Here is an 18008-nt window from a genome sequence, read left to right on the forward strand (position 1 = left end):
GTGCTGAAGCGCCCTCGGAGAAACACAACAACTGGCAAACCACGCACAGATTAGCAGAAAGTGTGCACTCGCCGGGAGATCGCCGTCACACCAACACTGGAGAGTTTGCTCGTCTCGTAAGATGGCTAAAGGAGTGAAGAATTAACTTGGCTCCGAAGCCAAAACATATCTGCATAATCTGCCAATTTCGTTGTGTTGTGCACTACTGGCCACCATAGTTATGAGATAGAGAAGATAATAAATACATAGACGCCCTATTGGGCGCTTTGGAACATTGCTGCGATATGTCAACGCATCCGCCATTTTGCTGAGGGCAAGACTGCGCTGTGAACAAATGCAAGTAAACGGGTGAGCTGCGGTTTTCCTGGATAAAAACAATAATAACGTTTACATTTATCAACCGATTTCAGTGGTTTGTACGTGGTGTTACTATTACTAATTATATAATGACCAAATACAACCAGAAAAAATTTTCAGTCTTGTTTGTGAAAGGTAATTACCCGAGACCTGTTTTCAATTGTGTGGCGATTTGTACAGCCCCAAGCAGCACACGGCATTTTTCTCAATTCCCGTAATGAGAGGTATGGGAAAGTTGCCCTCCGCAATATGGCGGCGCCGTTGACGTGCGCTCCAGCAGCCAATAGGGCGTCTATGTATTTATTATGTCTATGGTGTCACTGATGTCAAGTCTGGTGTGTCATGTCTTAACATGGCAGATTCGAATAAGTTTATAATGTATAGACCTTATGTAGCTCCGCACCTTTACAGCACTGTGCTTTGAATTGTATTTCCACAGCATGAAGGTAAGATCTTTGAATGAACCCCTCATTTTAAAATCTTCCCGGTCTACTGATATTTGTTATGTTATGACATCCGCTTCAACCATTACAAAGCTCATAGGATCTTTTGTTAACTCTACAATAAGTGAATCCACTTCACCAGCTAATTACTCGTCGACGGCGATGCCATAGAAATATACAGAGCTACCGCAAAAACGGAAGTTCTAACACACAATTCTAAAGATGGCTGCGTACTTGTTTCTCTGGCGCATATGGTCCTTTTTGTTTGACAGCCCTTTCATGTGTGGAAAAGAACCATCCTAATCTCATTAGTATTGATATTTTTAAATATATTTTAAAATGTAATTTATTCCTTTTGATGACAAAGCTGAATTTCCAGGAATCATTACTCCATTCTTTTAGAAAGAGTAAAAGAACAGCATTTTTTTTAAATAGTAATCTTTTGAAATATCTGTCGTTTCACTTTTGGTCAATTTAATGCGTCTTTGCTGAATATAGCCTAAGTTTTATTTTCTTTAAAGAAATCTTGTCAATGGTAGTCTACATGTATTGATAGCACATAAAACGTTTTAGGTTTTAGAAACGAAACTGGTAAATAAATGTGATGACAATGAACATATTAATTGTCACTGATTAAACACGATAAAACTATTGTAGTTATTTCATGATTTCAATATTTTCAAAAACCTGAAAAGATTTGTAATAATTAATACATCTATAAAGTAAAAAAATATATATATATGTATATATATAATGTTTATAGTATATACACACACACACACACACACACACACACACACACACACACACATATATATATATATATATATATACTGTACATTTGTATATATTCAACATATACAGATGTATGTGTGTTAGAACCACACTTCCTGTACGAATACCTACAATTACTAATGAGTTTGCTCTGGAAAAAAATACAGTATTACTCTGAAGCGAGAAATGACAAATGTCCAGTTTTCTTGTCGTGATTATAACATTATTTAAAAGTGTACGAGGAGTACAACATTCACCTAACCTCATTATTATTTCCAATATAACATTCTTTGAACAATTATTTGTAATATTCCAACAAGAAGGTTAAGGTTAACATTCATCAAGTACAAATAACATCACATGGATGTTCTGAAAATGTTGTTCTCGGAACGTTTTCTTTCACCGTTATGAGAACGTTCATCAAGTAAAGACATTAAAAAAGATGTTCCAAGAACGTTGTTCTAGAATGTTTCTCTCAACATCATGAGAACTCACACCATTTATTAATAATGTTATTAGAATGTTCTATAAATGTTATTTAAAGAATGTTTTATCTTAACATTTACATAACCTGTTCCCTGTTAACTGGAATCCCTTTACGACTGTACTAAAAACATGCTGATTAATAGATGGCAGAATGTGGCTTGATAACCTTCACTTTTACCATCACTGAATCCCAGCATACGATCTATCCACAGATGTCATTTAGAGACACGACATTCCAGTCCATTGTTGTCCAGCAGCTGCATGGCACAGTGTGTCTTATATCTTCATGTGTTTTACGGGCGAAATGGGACTGACAATGTGTCAGAGAGACAGAGAACTGGTGTAATAGCATCGCACACATTCCTTCCCCTTGTTCTGCTGCGTTGATTGCTTCCTCTCTCTTTACTGGATGTGTTAAACGCACACAGTGGCGAGAGACAAAGAGATGCTTGACCTTTGACCTCTGACTAAAAGCAAGCCTAATCTTAAGTTAGCATCCTTGGTTTTTGTCATTGTCTTTTCCCAGACAGAGAATGAATGCAACTTTGGTACCAGGGTCAGAGCCGTTCAACAGTTCTCCGTTTACCAATAGAAGTGAGTTTGTGTCTCTCTCTCTCTCTCTCTCTCTCTCTCTCTCTCTCTCTCTCTCTCTCTCTCTCTCTCTCTCTCTCTCTCTCTCTCTCTCTCTCTCTCTCTCTCCCTCTCTCTGTGTGTATGTGTACGTGTTCCTCTCTATTCACGCAGACACACAGCCCACCCAGGGAAGGTTGTGCTGAGTGTCTGTTGACCCCTTTTTCACCTTTGCTAAACACTGCAATTATCTCCCTTCAGCTCTTTACAGGGAAGGAACACAGATTACTTGGATCTTTGTATCTCGAGTTTGCATAAATGAAAGCAGGGTGCCGGGTATTTCTCTTGAGAAGTCCCAGTTTTGAATTACTCTTTCCCTTCCCACTTGTCAGTGTTCTCACTGTGTAACCCAGACCAGAGCTGGTGTAGAAAGATGAGAATAGAGCTGCACTTCCTGTTAAAAATCTACTGGTCATAATATTGTTGCGTAGTGTATATCTGTACCTTTAGCTTGTGACCTTTAGTGTTTTTTTTTTTGCTTATACCCGTAAAAGGTGCTTAACATGCGCTCTGAAGTTATTTTTATGTACCCATTTTGGGGTAGACAAGATACAAAGGTCTCCTTTTAGGGCACTACGCTTGTACCCCTAAAAGTTATACTCTTTTGACAGATAAAAAGATCAGTGGCATTAATGCTGAATTTACAGCTTCCAAGGTTCAGATTGATGCTGATGAATATATAGCACAATTAATTCTAAATTCTTCATACTTTCATTGGAGGTACTAGATGAGAAATCTTCAATTTTATATATTCACACTACTATTCAAACGTCATTTTAAATGCTCTCCCAGTTGCATTTATTTGATCAAAGATGCAGAAAATACAGTATTATTGTGAAATATTATTACAATTTAAAGTAACAGTTTTCTATTTTAATATATTTTAAAATGGGATTTATTCCTGTGATGGCAAAGCTGAATTTTTTTCAGCAGCCATTTCTCCAGTCTTCATGTCATGTGAGCTTTCGGAAATTACTAATATGCTGATTTGATGCTCAAGAAACATTTATTATTATTTTCAATGTTGAAAACAGTTGTGCTGCTTAATATTTTGGTTGTGATACATTTCACTTTTGAACGGTAGTGAACAAAGTTTCGAACAAAAGAGTATCAGTCATTGTCAGAATTATATTGGTAATATGATCAACGAAGGGTGTAAAATAAATCTGCTTTGTTTATCCTTTTTATCTTTTATTTAAAAATATCTAACCTTTCACTGAAATTAAACTAAATGTTTTCATAGGAACATGAACTTGTTTAGCTATGACTTCTTGTTTCACAGGAGTTTAAATATGAGGAAACACAAAGGCCAAATTCCCTTAATCATCCCTCACAATGAGTGAAACCAAAGAATACAGTTCTGATGTGCAGCAAAAGATCGTTGAACTTCACAAAATAGCATCACTTTTTTTTAAAAGCATCAAAAATTCTCATTTCCACCATCAGGGCAATAATTAAGAAGTTCTAATCAACTATAGATGTTACGAATCTGCAGGAAGAGGATGCGAGTCTATATCGTCCTAATGCACAGTGAAAGTTTGAGTGGCCAAAGACTCTACGAGGATCACAGATGGAGAATTGCAGAGATTAGTTGAGTCTTGGGGTCAGAAAGCCTAAAAACAAATAATCAAACCGCACCTACATCACCACATGTTGTTTTGGAGGGTTTCAAGAAAAATCAACCTTGCTCATCCAAAACCTCCAGCACTTCAAAAGGGACCAGATTCTAAGGTCAGATGAAACTTTAAAAAAAAAAAAGAGTTTATTGGCAGCAAACCCACTATAGTGCAAACAGGGATAAAAAGTACCCCATGTGTACGATTACCGTAAGTATACCGCTGTATCTTTAATGTTGTGGGTCTATTTTTTTTTTTTTTTTGCTGGATGTCCTGGACATCTTTTTCAGATTCATGGCATCATGGATTCTAGCAAATCCCAACAGATAAAAAAAATCTAAACTTGACAGCCTCTACTAGAAATCTTATAATGGGCCATGGTTGGATCTTCCATCAGGACAACGATCCAAAACAAACATCAAAATCAACACAAAAATGTGTCACTGAGCACAAAATGAAGCTTCTGTCATGGCCGTCCCAGTCCCCTGACCTGAACCCTGTAGCAAAACTGAGGAGTGCACCAACATGGAGCTGGGAATCTGAAGGATCTGGATTCTGTATGGAGGAATAGTGTCTGATCTCTTGTCAGGTGTTCTCCAAACTCATCCCCCTTTCCCATTTTCATGTTAATTGTTAGTTAATTGTGAGAATTAGACCCTAATCCAAAGTGTGACCCTTTAAAAAAATTATTATTAATGATATTAATAGTTGCGAAGCTGCTGAAAAGCAATAACAAAAAAGCCATTATTCAAGAAGAAATGTTTAAGAAATATATCTAATTTCTTGGTACTTTATTGGAGGAATTATGTGGTTCACACCTTTTTATGAAATATTTACAGACCCTTTCATGATGTTAATCCCTCAAAGGAAGACATTTACATGGTAACATCATTTGCACAATGAGGTAGACAGATACAATAACTAAAATAGCTTATTAGATGTGTGAAAAAGTATTACTGAATAAATGATAGCACTTAAAGAGAATAATAACTTAAATTAAAATTAGTACCTGTACAATTAAAAAAAAAAACATTTAATTACATATCAATCCATAAAATACAGCTATGTAAAGCAGTAATGAAGTGATCTTGTACACACAAACAATTTAAAATATAAAATGCCCAGTAAAGTGGAACTAGGAGTAATGTTTTCATGTACAGTAGCAGAATAACCAGTAAAATGTGGAAGATTTGTTTTTGTTCTTCCTCTTTTTGTGCTTGTATTCCAGTCCAAAGTCATAATTCCAGATAAGCGTTAGCCAACAGCTGTGACTACTGTAATCTCAGCTAAGGCTTCCCGTAGTGTTGAAGACACATGAGCAAGTCAGACACTTATTCACACAACAGTCTGATTTATTTACAATCCCTCATAAGTTTGAACAGCACCATCACCTGCAGCCGCAGGACTCCACCACCATATCTTCGTACTGTTTGTACACAACGTTATTCCCAGCGTCGATGTACAGGATGCTGATGGGACTGAGTTTGGAGGGGACGCAACAGCTGGGCGGCATGTTGCTGGGGTTCATGGAGTTCATTAGAGTTTGTATGATGGCGTGATTGGTTGGCTCCAGGTGAGAGCGGAGGGGGAAGTCACACATGCCCTCACAGTGATACGCCTCATAGTCTAATGGAGCAATGATCCAGTCATCCCAACCCAACTCCCTGAAATTCACCTGCAAATGCTTTTTGCTACACCTAGATTTGGACTTTTTGCCGTGCCTCTTGCCATGGCGGCTGGGTAGAGTTGTCCGTCTACTCCGTCGGGATTTCAAGTGAGGTCCTTTTTCCTTCCCAGGACTATCCAGACCCCACAGTTTAATCTTCTCCCTCTTTTCATAGAAAATGCTTTGTCTCTTTTTTGACCTTGTGAAAACGACCAGTATGGCTTTCTTTAGTTGCGGGCGGCCATGTCTGTGAAATCCAAGATATTGCAAGTCGATTTCCCTCTCAGGATTATCTAGCGTCGCCTTGAGCTCCAAACAGAAGCGGGTCCCGTGAGAGTGGTGCTGACGTTCCTTAAAAGTCTCCCATACGTCGAAAACCTCCCATTTTGGTTTATGTGCATCCTCCAGATCTAAGGTTTTGGAGTCAAGCACAGTGTGTGACTGACAGGAGAGCAGTTGTATCTCCACTGGGCCCGTCTCTGATGCTCGGAACGTCCCGGAGATCTTTGTGTATATCCTCAGTTCAGCACCCAAGAGCTCCACGTTTTCAGAAAGGGTCGACACATCGAATAAGTATTTCTGTCTCCACAGTGGGGAGTTCAAAAGGTCATCTGGAATAAAAGAGCACACATATTTACTAGTGACAGTGGCTGTACATTTATTTACAATGTCAGTTAGAGAGGCATACAGAGGAAAAAGCGAAAAAGATTTCTTTCTTTGATATAATAAAAAGTTGTAAAAGTTAGATTAAAAATGAAGTTAGGCTACATTTTAAATTATTATTATTGTTATTACTTGGAGTTTTAGATAAAGTAGGGTAACACTTTATTTTAAGGTGAAGTTACACATTACTACATGCATTTACTAGTAATAATAGTAAATTATGCATTATTACAAGTTACTAACCCTAAACCAAACCCTAACCATAACTCTACAGTAAGTACTTTTAAATAAGTTAATTAATATTACTCTGTACTTATTTGAGTAAGTACAATGTAACTGTCACTTTATATATAAGTGTAACCTACAGTGTAAAACTATACATTTGCATAATAATAAAATAATTAGGGATATATTCATTTTATAGGCTGCTGTAGCTATTTCTTATTTTGACACTTAATAAATAAAGACAAATTAATGTCTAGTGTGTTCCTGTCTTTCTTACTGGTCTGTTAGTAATAGTATGAACACTTTTAGAACGTAAAACGAATGTTTTTATTCTGTCAAGGAAAAAAAAAAGAATGATAATGGAATTTCTATCATATTTTAAAGCCGAAGTTAAACAAACATATTTTAGTACAATTACTCATTTTCAGTGTTTTTTCCCCCCAGTTATTTCACATTCAGGAGGATTATTCATTTTTCTTTGCCACTTTATCGCCAAAATCTAATAGCGAAATAACCGCATTTTCTCTGGGAGTTTTTTTTTTATCTTAAACGCACCTGTGCTGTAATCAGTCTGACACTCATTGAAAAGGGGAAAACAAATTTGGTAAAAAAAAAAAAAAAGGCCATTTATGAAACCTAAAGTTAGGCCTATAGATCAGATTAAAAACAAATCAAACAACTAACCTTGGCCCTCGTCCACAAAACTCGTTATAGTGTTTGCGGCTTTTGACGAGCGGAAAAAACTCGCGTTCAGTCCCAGTTTTTCAGCCGCGGAAAAGGTCTTGTAGATGGAGATCATGTAATCATGAGGTTCAATTGCATCCTTCATCCCCCGTTGTGACTGTATGGCTCCAGATAACAGTGATGCTGACAATATACTTTTGCCGTGCTTGGCTCTTCTGTGTCCATCAGCAGGCGCAGACCTGGACACTTTCATCCCTTTGGATGCGTTTGGAAACACGGGATTCATTGAGTGAACACACAGAAAATGCAAAAGAAAAGTAAAAGTCAAAAATATCCCAGACACTCCACAAGCCCACATCTTGTAAATGCACAAGAAAAAAAGAAGGACCTGCTTGGGGGAAAACAGGAACACATCACATGTGTGTGTGTGGAGGAGCGCAGACTGAGAGCAGCTCCCTCTGAAGAACAGCCTCCTTAAGTACCGTCATGAGCTCCCACTCAATCCAAACAAGACTTCCACTCTCTACTACCCAGCTTTAAGATATTAGCCTACTGTCCTCCTGTCCCTATAATTTAACATGCGTGATTTGAACAGTAAAACATGCGAACGTTATATTTTATTGATAAGGTTTTATAATCAGAGCCAAAGTATAGGCTACAGTGTAGCATAACATAAATATAGATCTAACTGCTGAGTAGACTATGAGAAACAAAGACAAATTTTTTTTTTTTTTTTATCGTGATTGTGATTGACAGATTGTGTTTTTCCCCCCTGGTTTGTTCTGCAGGTGTGTCAGGTCAGGATTGAGCAGCGTGGACTTTACCTCCCTCTAGTGGTGAAACGTGTTTTTTTCTATTCAGACAATAATTCAAGATGCATAAAGCTCTTGATTCTTGGCCGTATGAAAAAGTAACATAGTTCTTGTAATTGTTTAACTATATCATTTGTTACAATAAGGATATAATTAAGGTAAGACCATTGATGGCTCCTCATTACAATGCTTAGGCCATGTTAAGGCTTTTATTTCTTTATTTTATCATGCATTTGTTATTAAAAAATAGCAACCTACACAGGTAGAAAAAAATAGCTACAACATGCAGTTGTAATATAAATCTTTAGAGAGGGGAAATTCCCTTAACAGTTTATCTATTAGGCCTACAAATTCTACAAGAAGTTAGTCAAAGATTACCACAAATACAATAGAACATGATAAATTCTAGTAAAGGTGGTCATGAAAAAGCATTCTTATGTTGGTGCAGGAGGATGTTTTTCACTTTTTTTCATCAGTATTTTTTTTGTTGTTTTTTGTTTATGTGGCTGTTTTAGATTATGTTTGACTTTCTCCACAGCGTTTTAAAGTGGTAGCCTATACGTATTCTCAATAGAATTCATACGGGTTGCACATCTTATGATTAGCGCTGTGATAAGAAAAGCTTGCGCAAATCTCATCACACTTTTGAAACGCTCTGGCTTCAGTCAAATTGCGCAGGTAATTGGTCCGTTAAATGCTAATGTACGGCTAATAAAAGCTCCGAACGCCAATGTATATAATTAGCCTGATTCTATAGTAGCCTGATGTGTTTTGGTGTGGGGGGTCAGAGTACCAGCAACATGTGAGAAGTGCCAGTAAGCAAGAAAAGTTAGGGTAGCCCTCCCCTACCTCTTGAGGCAACATTTCTTTTCATATCTGATGATGTGTTTACTGGACTGAGGGTTAGACAAACTGTCACTCACATGAGATCACAGTAGTAACAAACCATAACGATCCAATTGTTTCCTGATGGACAAAATCATGTCCCGCCCAATATTCGTTTCACAACTTTGATTTGAATGGAAATGTTTGGCGTCTATATGTTCAAGAATTTAATGCAGAAAAAGACAAAAGCAGTATGCTAGAACTTGATTTTATTGAGTATATAAGAAAGCATATAAATGTGTAATATTCCAAAGTAAAGTAATGGGAATAGATAAAAAAAAAAAAAAACTTTTGTTAAAAGTAACAGTTGTTTTTTGTTATTCTACAGTCTCAGAATAATAATTGTAGTTAATTATATTATATGTATACGAGTGCACTTCTTCATTGGTTCTAGAGTCCCCTGAGCAGGAGGAGTAAACCACTCAACAACATGAGCAGATACACAGATGGTGACGAGACGCTGGGGAAACCATTGCCCATAGGGATGACCACAGAAGATGGCGTTGTAGGTGATTTGAGCGTAAAAGATCTGGACTCAGCTTTCCATTCATTTAGAGTAAAGGCCAACTTCAAGTTATCACCTTTAGAAGAGGTACAGAGAGAGAAATGATCGTAAATGCTTAAAATAACAAGTGACAAAAATCGAAGTCATATAATGGAGATGACCAACCCCTTGTGAAGATGGCTAAGTCAGTGTAATTGGCCCAGCAGCCACTGAACGGGATGGTGGTGTTTCCGTAAAGCCCCTCTGTTGGATTCCCGTTAGCATCTTTGAGCACAGCTGAGATGGTCAGAGTCGTCACACCCACGGACACACAGTCACCCTGGAAACAGACACACACAAAAAAGATGCTCTGCTTATTCGATACCAGGTGTCGTTTCCTAGTAATCAATCACCTAGGTAGGGTTACACCAGTCATTCATAAGTTCTTAATTAAAGGGTCATAAAACCCCCTTGTGTTAGCACTGGTCGTTCACACCTAACATCTAAAAAAAAAACTAAAGAAATGGGTGTATAAAGCTGTGGAAAAGTGGGAGTGTAGAGGGTGGGAAGAGGGCAGACAACAAGTAATAAAATACAGACCTACAACACACATTATACAGACAAATGAATATTAAAACATGAGTGGAGAAAGAAACACTTGATGCATTTTAAACATATAACCCTATGACAACAAACGCACAAAAAAAACGTATCATTAGAGACGACTTACAATGATCACGAATAAATCAAATGAGTAAGAGTATTTAAAAGGTCTAATCATATTTTCATTACATTTACGAGCACTGCAATATCTGAACAAATGACACGCGTCAGTTTAACACAGAAAGAATAAAGGCATAAGTTGTAACTTTATGCCACTTACGTCAAAACTGTGCTCCTTACGCACAGCTGAAAACTACCTGAAAACTTGCATCAGATATTCTTAATGAAATCTCACCGCTGCGTCCAGAGCCATGATGCTGGGCTGCACGCTGAGGGGTCCGGGGGACGATCCGGCCACTGGCTGTATCGCCACCATCAGGGATGATACCGTCTTGACCGTCTCCACCTGCTGGTCTTCACGGGTCACCTCCTGAGTGGCCACCTGAGAGAGAGACCGTTACAGCTCAAATAAGGAAAAGCATGTTGTGTGCTTTACTGTACTGCAGGGGTGTCCAAACTCGGTCCTGAATGTCCACTGTCCTGCATAGTTTAGGTCCAACTTGCCTCAAAACACCTGCTGGAAGTTTCTAGTAAGACAGGTGTGTTCAGGTGTGTTTCTTTGAGGTTGGAGCTAAAATCTGCAGGACAACTGTGGCCCTCCAGGAGCAGGTTTGAACACCCCTGCTGTACAGCATCTATTATTGGATCTTATTCTGATAAAAATTCAAAGGGATATTTGGGGTTCAGTAGAAGTTAAGCTCAATAAACAGCATTTGTGAAAGTGTTTCGTCCCTCATTTTCTTTAAAAAAGCAAAAATGGAGGTTAAGGTGAGGCACTTACAATGGAAGTGAATGAGGCCAATTTTTGAAGAATTTAAATGCAGAAATGTGAAGCTTTTAATTTTGATAAAATCACTTATATTAATTATTCTGTTGTATGAGATAATAGAATAACAAAGAATAATATTCTTGTGTATTATTTGAGTTGTAAAGCTGTTTAAAGCATCATTTCTATCGTTTTAAGAGTTTTGGTGTTGTCATCATGGTGACAGTTGTAAAATTATATAATTTCACACAGATAAGGTTAGTCAGTGATCTTTTTTTTCACACTAAAATCATGTAAGCAGTCATACTGTCCATGTCTTGTGATAGTTGTTTATAGATATGTTATACAGGTTGAAACCCCCTTCACCTCTTGATAGCAATCAATAATAGAAGTGGTCTAAATATTAAAACATGACCATATATCTTCTGTGGAAGTCTCAGGACCAACAAATGTTCGTCCAATCCTTGCAATCATACATATGTATTTCCATTCCTCCGCATACCCTGCTCACGCAGACATCACACGTCATAAGCGTGTTCCTTAAGGCTATGCAGAGTTGTAGACAGACTGTCACCGAGCGCCGCAAATGAACAGAAGCCACATTTTACAGTTCCTCCTGAACCAAAACAATGAGCTTATGCTGCGCTCATGCCATCGTAACTGTCATTACGAGATGGCAACCCGTGACCGTCTAACCAGAGCTGTTCATGCCCTCAGACTTGGATTTATGCGTTTCTGTGTCAACACGCCGAAATGAATCTGCAGCAGTCAGGTGGTACAGGTCAGAGTTTCAGGTGGTACAGGTCAATAATTTAAGTTCATTATTTTTGTAATGTTATGAGCTTTCAGACATGAGGTAATTTAACGCCATCTCTCATCTTGTGACGTTTTGCAGACTTTCATGTGTTTTGAAGGAGGTGTGGCTTTGGAGACGCTCTGAAGGAAGGGTGTGATTTCATGGTTTCAAACCTAGCTTGCTAATTGCTAGCCTCTCTGAAATTGCCTTCCCTACCTTTAAGTCATGACGTATCGAATACTGTTTCCAGGTCCAGGTTTATATATATCACACATTTAATCAAAGCTTTTAAAAACTGTGTACAACAAAGTCTCTGGGCTTGCATTCACTGCCATTGTAAGTGCCTCACAGTAACCCAGATTTTTGCTTTAATTTGTATTGAACCCAGGAAATTGATTGAAATATCAGCTTTGTTGTATATGTTTCAATAAAAATTCCCAGATGCTGGGATCATCTTGACATTTTAAAATGTTAGTGAGTTTGGTCATGTGATCTGATTAGCATCTTACATCGTTCCAGGTGGGGTCACTGGAAGAGGGTGGAGGAGGGATGATGCCCAGGGATGACACATTGAAGCCGATGGACTGACTCAGATTGCCGGAGACAGCAGCGCGGCCCAGATCGTCAGCAATGTTCTTCAGGGCCGCAAACTGTTGGTCTTCTGCAGATGGTTTATAAATATTAAGACATTGTATTGTGAATTTGTGATCTAAACGTTGTATTTGTCATTTATTTTATTCTTGCTCTCACCAGTGGTGCTGTTGGTGGTTGTCTGAACAGGGGGCTCCCTGATCTCCACCTGCACCGTCAGTCCTGTCGAGCGCCTCCTTCTCGCATTAGTACCCTCACGGACGATGTTGGTAATTCGAATCTTGTTCGCCGGTATTTTCAGAAGTAAAGCTAGATTGTTGATCAGTTTTGTCCCGAAGAACTCCGCCTCAGTCATGGCTGGGAGGTTGAAGGCCAGGAACAAAACCGGGGAGGTGCGGATTTGGACCGGCTCTGAGCCTCGAAGAAGTATGTTCAGCATTTTGTAGTCCTGGTCAAAAAAGTTGGAGCCGTGACTGGAGTTGAAACTGGGAACGTATTGCCCTGAGGAGCACAGAGAGGAATCAAAGTAAGAATTGTGAAAAATGGTCTGCTGGCCTGCATTAACATGCATTATTGTGCTGTACTCTACCTGTATAAGTTGGCTCACGCAGAATGTAGTCAGTTTTGCCAGCATTCCACTCAGCATTTGTTGGACCAACCAAAGTATTGTTAACGTACACATCCAGCCGCTGAGGGTTTGAGTAAAATACAGCAACCCTGACAGCCTGAGAACAACAGAATATTACTGTAGTTAAGGTTCTACTGAACACACACACACACACACACATATATATAATTCTATATATTGCAGGTTTGGATTCACATTTATTTTGATGCAGTGTTGGATATATTTTGGCCATAATGTAGTTATTTATTTATTTTAGGATTCATTTCCAACTAGCTACATTTTTCTGGATCGTGTTTTGTAGCTTTTAAATAAAAAAATATTAACAAATATGTAAAAAAAACATATATAGTAACATTAATAAACTAATTAATTCTATTTTTTAAATTACTATATTATTTTACATAATATCTGTTAATAAATGAATACATTATTATTATGAATACATTACATTGTTTTTATTATTATCAATTATGATATTATTATTATATTATGTGTGTATATACAGTATTTGTGTATGTATATGTATGTATCAATCAATACCAATTAATTGATTGATATTGATTCATCAGTCAATTTATTTTTAATATTTAAAAGATACACAAAGTTCTGCACAATTCAGAAAAAAAACAAATGTAACTTGAAAAAATCTTAAAATAAATTAGAAGACAAAATGGAAATAAAATAATGTATTTTTAATAACATAATGCAGAATAAAATCTATTATGCATTTTATTGTTCTAGATTTTGTATCACCTGTAGATGCTTATAGGTCAGCATAGTCTATTGTCAGTATAATCCATCTTACTAACCTCTGTAGGTCCAGCATTCAGTAACATAAGTCTCAGCTTCTGTGGTGTTGTGCTGGTGAAAAAGATGTCAAAGGATTTATTGGTGGCCACAATGGCGTGGAAGAGAGATACTCGCTTCTGACACGTGTAGCCGGCGCACCAGCCGTGGTCTTGTGGGCCTGGAACAAGATATTCACAGTAAGATTAAAATTCAACAATACACAATGAAACCTTTTCTGCTTATATAAAATCCTAAACAATATTATGCATAAAATAGTAGGTGTTACAGGGGGAGGTAAGAGTCATACCATTCACCAAATCCACATATTTGTCCCCCAGGATGGCTACAGGTGAGAGACGCCTGGTCTCTGTGTCTGCGTCCAAACTTTCGATGACCAGCATCCTGTAGTTGAGCCCAAAGCACTTGTAGCTCTGCCAGGTGTTCATGTACGTACAGGTGTCTCTGATCACTCCTGCACAGGTAAAACAGCCACGTCATACGTTAAAAGCAGCTCCATCATTTTAAGTTCTCTCTCTTAGATCACTGTAAATGTACTGTACCTTTGTAAGGAGCGATTTGATTCACAGGTATCCGGCTGCCGTTGAGAGAGGTGAGCATGACTTTGGGGATGCGGTAATCGCCCAGTCCGTGTCGGGGATCCCCGTTCCACTCGTACTCGGACTGGGGCACCACTGCTCCTACTGCACCCAGGAAACTGCCATCCAGATCCTTCAACATCGTCTTCTTCTTAGCATCACAGTCCATGTCCACACAGTCTGATGGGTTCACCTTGCTGAGATATAAGAGTGGAAAAAATCAATCAGTCACTTCATATTTTTTGGTCATCCCAACATTGTTCTCTCAATCACACATTTTCATTGTTGTCTTCCTTATAATCTTTCATAATTATTTTTTCGGGAGTAATAGTTTATTAACAGTAGAGATGCGCACCACAACTAACTTCATTAATGTAGAAATGTTTAAACCGACTAGTCTAACAACTCCAGATAGTCAAAAAAGTCTGCATTTGAATATCTGTCACGATCACCAGCTGGAGTGCCCTGGTTGTCCACCAGAGGGCACTCCCCTGGTTCAATTAAAATTAAATTATTTCGTTTTCTGTTTCAGATGTAGAATGTTTAATACAATTTAGTGGACTGTCGCACATCCTTAATTAACTTTGTGAATTGACATTGACTAAGCTTTTGAATTACCCCAGATCAGGCCGATGAATGTATGCCAGAGCGTCCTCTGTGCTGTTTATCTTGGCTATCCTCTCAACACTGATTGGATGTTGTAGATCCTCATTTCCCGGGTTGGTCATGAACATGTAATTTCTCTCCTTTGAGCACACACTATTGAACCCAACAAAAGTTGTGTCTGGAAATAGAAACAGACAGTGTAAATAGATGCTCTTTTTTTGTATTATGAAAGTTTTAAACTGAAGAGGGACATTTTGAAGCATTGTGACTCACCAGAGACAGTCATTAGACCAGCTATGGCATTGTAGCTCATCAGTCCAGCGTGAGGCTTTTGTGGTGCAGTATTGTGGTAAGATTCAAATGTTGGCCAGGAAATTCCAGACCTTCCACCTGTTGCACACAGAAAATGCAGTTAGAATCAGCACGGAAAATGGATCAGTTACATCAAACAAATGTATTCACTAGTGCATAGATGATTCTTTAATATGTATTGTACCATTGGGGGGGCGAGGGGCCCTGTGGCTTTTGCTGAGCATAACATAGGTCATAGTTGTGGACAGACTGTCAAAACAGTTGAAGTTAGGGCTGCTGCCCACAATCAGGGCACCCTGTAGAGATGATTTTTGAAGAAAATGATTAAAAAATGAACAGGGTAAAAGTCCTTTATTCTTTTAAGGCCAATTAACACTGCACTGAGAGATGCCAACCAATGCTGACAGTCACCAGATTAAAGTTTGTAACATCACAGAGACATATAAATGCCAATTCAACATGTTCGATAGGCAGAAATGAGAGCCGACAGATGCCAACAGGGGTAACACACTGACCCTACAAAGTGTCGGTTGCTGTTTGTCGGTGCAGTGTAAATTGGCCTTTAGTTTTGACCGAAGAGACATAATAGTGCATCCTCACCTGTACACGGACTATTTTGTCAGAGTATTTGTGGCTGAGCGAGGGAGGACTGTAGATGAGAGACATGATACTTATTCCATTATCAATCAGGCTCACGTTAGAAACTAACACGTTCATCGATACCTGGAAGTGAGGAGAGGAAAACATGAATGCTCACCAGACCAGCACAATGCATTTGTATAACTAAATTAACAATTTATCTGACCAATAAAACACTTGGCTTTGCAGTTACTGTAATTATAGTAGGAAGTTTGCAGATCATTTATCCTACTTGAACATAAATGCCAAAATCAAAGCTCCTCCAGACAGTGAAGCCCTGGATTTGAGAGCAACCAGCAAGTCCATCTTTATTCATGTAGAGTCCGTACAGACCGCCATGTGCCTCATTCTGACTCCATTGAGCCACTGAATTTGGAGATCCTTTTGACATATTGTTGGAATACATGAATAAATTAGTAATAAAGTTAATCTTTTAAAAAATAAAATAATTAGCATAGACAATTGTAATCTTTAGCAAATTTCTAAATTATTTTTTCTTACTGTAAATTATAATATTGTGATGTCTAAACTAACTTGTATCATTTAAAACAATCTATTTGTTTTATTCAAAATGTTCTTGTATTGTAGTTTTATTTTTGAAAATAATTATTGGCTTCTATACCTGGGCATGGTTCACCATCTATTCGGAATCCCACTCGTTCATAGCCAGCAACAATATTCCCTTGAAGAATTGCATTGGTTGCCTCACTCACCTACAACATCAACACTAATATATCAGTCTAGTACTAATCTATCAGCCAGTAATAATATGGATTTTTTTATGATTGACCATGATAAAGCTATGTTTTTTGAACATGTACCATACCAATCTTGTACCTTGGAGTGCAATCAAAATGATTTTTTTATATTTATTATTAATATGGTAATAATTCTCTACCATGTTTTAGAACAGTACCATGGTACTAGCATCTGATCACAGTATGTTTCTTTAAGGGTTACCTCAATGGCTGCATTCCATTCAAAGTTAAATTCCTCCGCTCTGCCGTTGTACGATCCAGGCCACAGTGTCAGGGTAACTAGGTTCCTCCTGATGGCATTACTGTCACCCCAGACTCTGATTCCTGGGAAATTGGAATAATAATTGCAGAATAGAAAAGTGCTAAATCATATGACCTGGCTAACTCCATAGTGATTACATTTTGTTTAATAGTATTTTCCTTTTGTGCTAACAATGAAGCTGCCAATGAATCTGCACCTTCTCCAACGGTGTGATGGATCACGTTGTCATCAATACTCAGTCCATCAGTTCCGAAAACACCAATAGCAGGAGCAAAGCCGTCATGAAAAGCACATCCCTTGACGTAAGACTCACCAACCACCTAAAAATATTGTGACAGTAAGTAGTTGAAAGGAATACGTGTGATAATCATGTACTGTATCAAGACTTTCTCTCACCCCTCCCAGGTCATAAAACACCAGAGAGTAACGTGGGTCTGACGGGTCGTTCCATCCTTCCTGCCCGGTGTGGTAGAACTGAACATTTCTGATCTGGGCTTTTCCTGTGAGGCAAATTATCATTAGCTTTAGTGAGTTTTCATTACTTAGATTGTGCTGAAAAGGTCTGATTAGCAAGTGATGTTATCATTTTGAAATATCACTTTGACATGAAGTTCTTTGAATATGACTGCTTGCAAGATTCTTTTTTATTAAAACTACAAAACATTACTATTTTCCAGCTTTCTCTCATCTTCCAGGTAATTAAACCATAACCATGACTAAAAATCATAGATACATTTGTACATAAATGTACAGTACATAAAATGTCTCATTTAATTGAATGCATCAATATATGTAAGTGGTTTTGCATGTGATTCTC

General features: G+C 38.0%; 2 protein-coding genes across 2 annotated transcripts in view; both read right to left on the reverse strand.

The window, feature by feature from the left end:
* Window positions 1-5530: 5530 nt before the first annotated feature.
* On the reverse strand, window positions 5531-7976 carry gdf6b (growth differentiation factor 6b). Its single transcript, XM_056250681.1, has 2 exons — window positions 7545-7976; window positions 5531-6583 (listed from the first exon to the last, which is right to left on the reverse strand). The coding sequence occupies exons 1-2, from the start codon at window positions 7900-7902 to the stop codon at window positions 5694-5696; spliced, it is 1248 nt and encodes a 415-aa protein (XP_056106656.1). The 5' UTR covers window positions 7903-7976; the 3' UTR covers window positions 5531-5693.
* Window positions 7977-9609: 1633 nt separating this feature from the next.
* Window positions 9610-18008, reverse strand: part of LOC130085116 (fibrocystin-L-like) — a 45507-nt gene continuing 37108 nt past the window's right edge. The window contains exons 60-77 of the mRNA XM_056250688.1: window positions 17588-17691; window positions 17388-17511; window positions 17132-17253; window positions 16794-16884; window positions 16404-16552; window positions 16133-16255; window positions 15717-15828; window positions 15494-15610; window positions 15233-15398; window positions 14579-14811; window positions 14326-14490; window positions 14039-14196; window positions 13191-13326; window positions 12761-13102; window positions 12520-12671; window positions 10684-10830; window positions 9912-10065; window positions 9610-9822 (exon numbers count right to left, since the gene is read on the reverse strand). Coding sequence (XP_056106663.1) covers window positions 9632-9822; window positions 9912-10065; window positions 10684-10830; window positions 12520-12671; window positions 12761-13102; window positions 13191-13326; window positions 14039-14196; window positions 14326-14490; window positions 14579-14811; window positions 15233-15398; window positions 15494-15610; window positions 15717-15828; window positions 16133-16255; window positions 16404-16552; window positions 16794-16884; window positions 17132-17253; window positions 17388-17511; window positions 17588-17691 — 2786 coding nt within the window. The 3' untranslated portion in view covers window positions 9610-9631. The remainder of the gene's footprint in view (window positions 9823-9911; window positions 10066-10683; window positions 10831-12519; window positions 12672-12760; window positions 13103-13190; window positions 13327-14038; window positions 14197-14325; window positions 14491-14578; window positions 14812-15232; window positions 15399-15493; window positions 15611-15716; window positions 15829-16132; window positions 16256-16403; window positions 16553-16793; window positions 16885-17131; window positions 17254-17387; window positions 17512-17587; window positions 17692-18008) is intronic.

Source organism: Rhinichthys klamathensis, unplaced genomic scaffold, assembly GCF_029890125.1.
Source record: "Rhinichthys klamathensis goyatoka isolate OS25496 unplaced genomic scaffold, OSU_Roscu_1.1 h1tg000073l_1, whole genome shotgun sequence".
NCBI classification, from domain to species: domain Eukaryota; kingdom Metazoa; phylum Chordata; class Actinopteri; order Cypriniformes; family Leuciscidae; genus Rhinichthys; species Rhinichthys klamathensis.

Excerpts from the sequence above, each read along its gene's own strand:
- gdf6b (XM_056250681.1), bottom strand. The coding sequence starts at position 7,902 with ATGTGGGCTTGTGGAGTGTCTGGGATATTTTTGACTTTTACTTTTCTT. Across the intron at positions 6,584-7,544 it reads TTTTGTGGACGAGGGCCAAG|ATGACCTTTTGAACTCCCCA; the intron begins GTTAGTTGTTTG and ends CTTTTATTCCAG.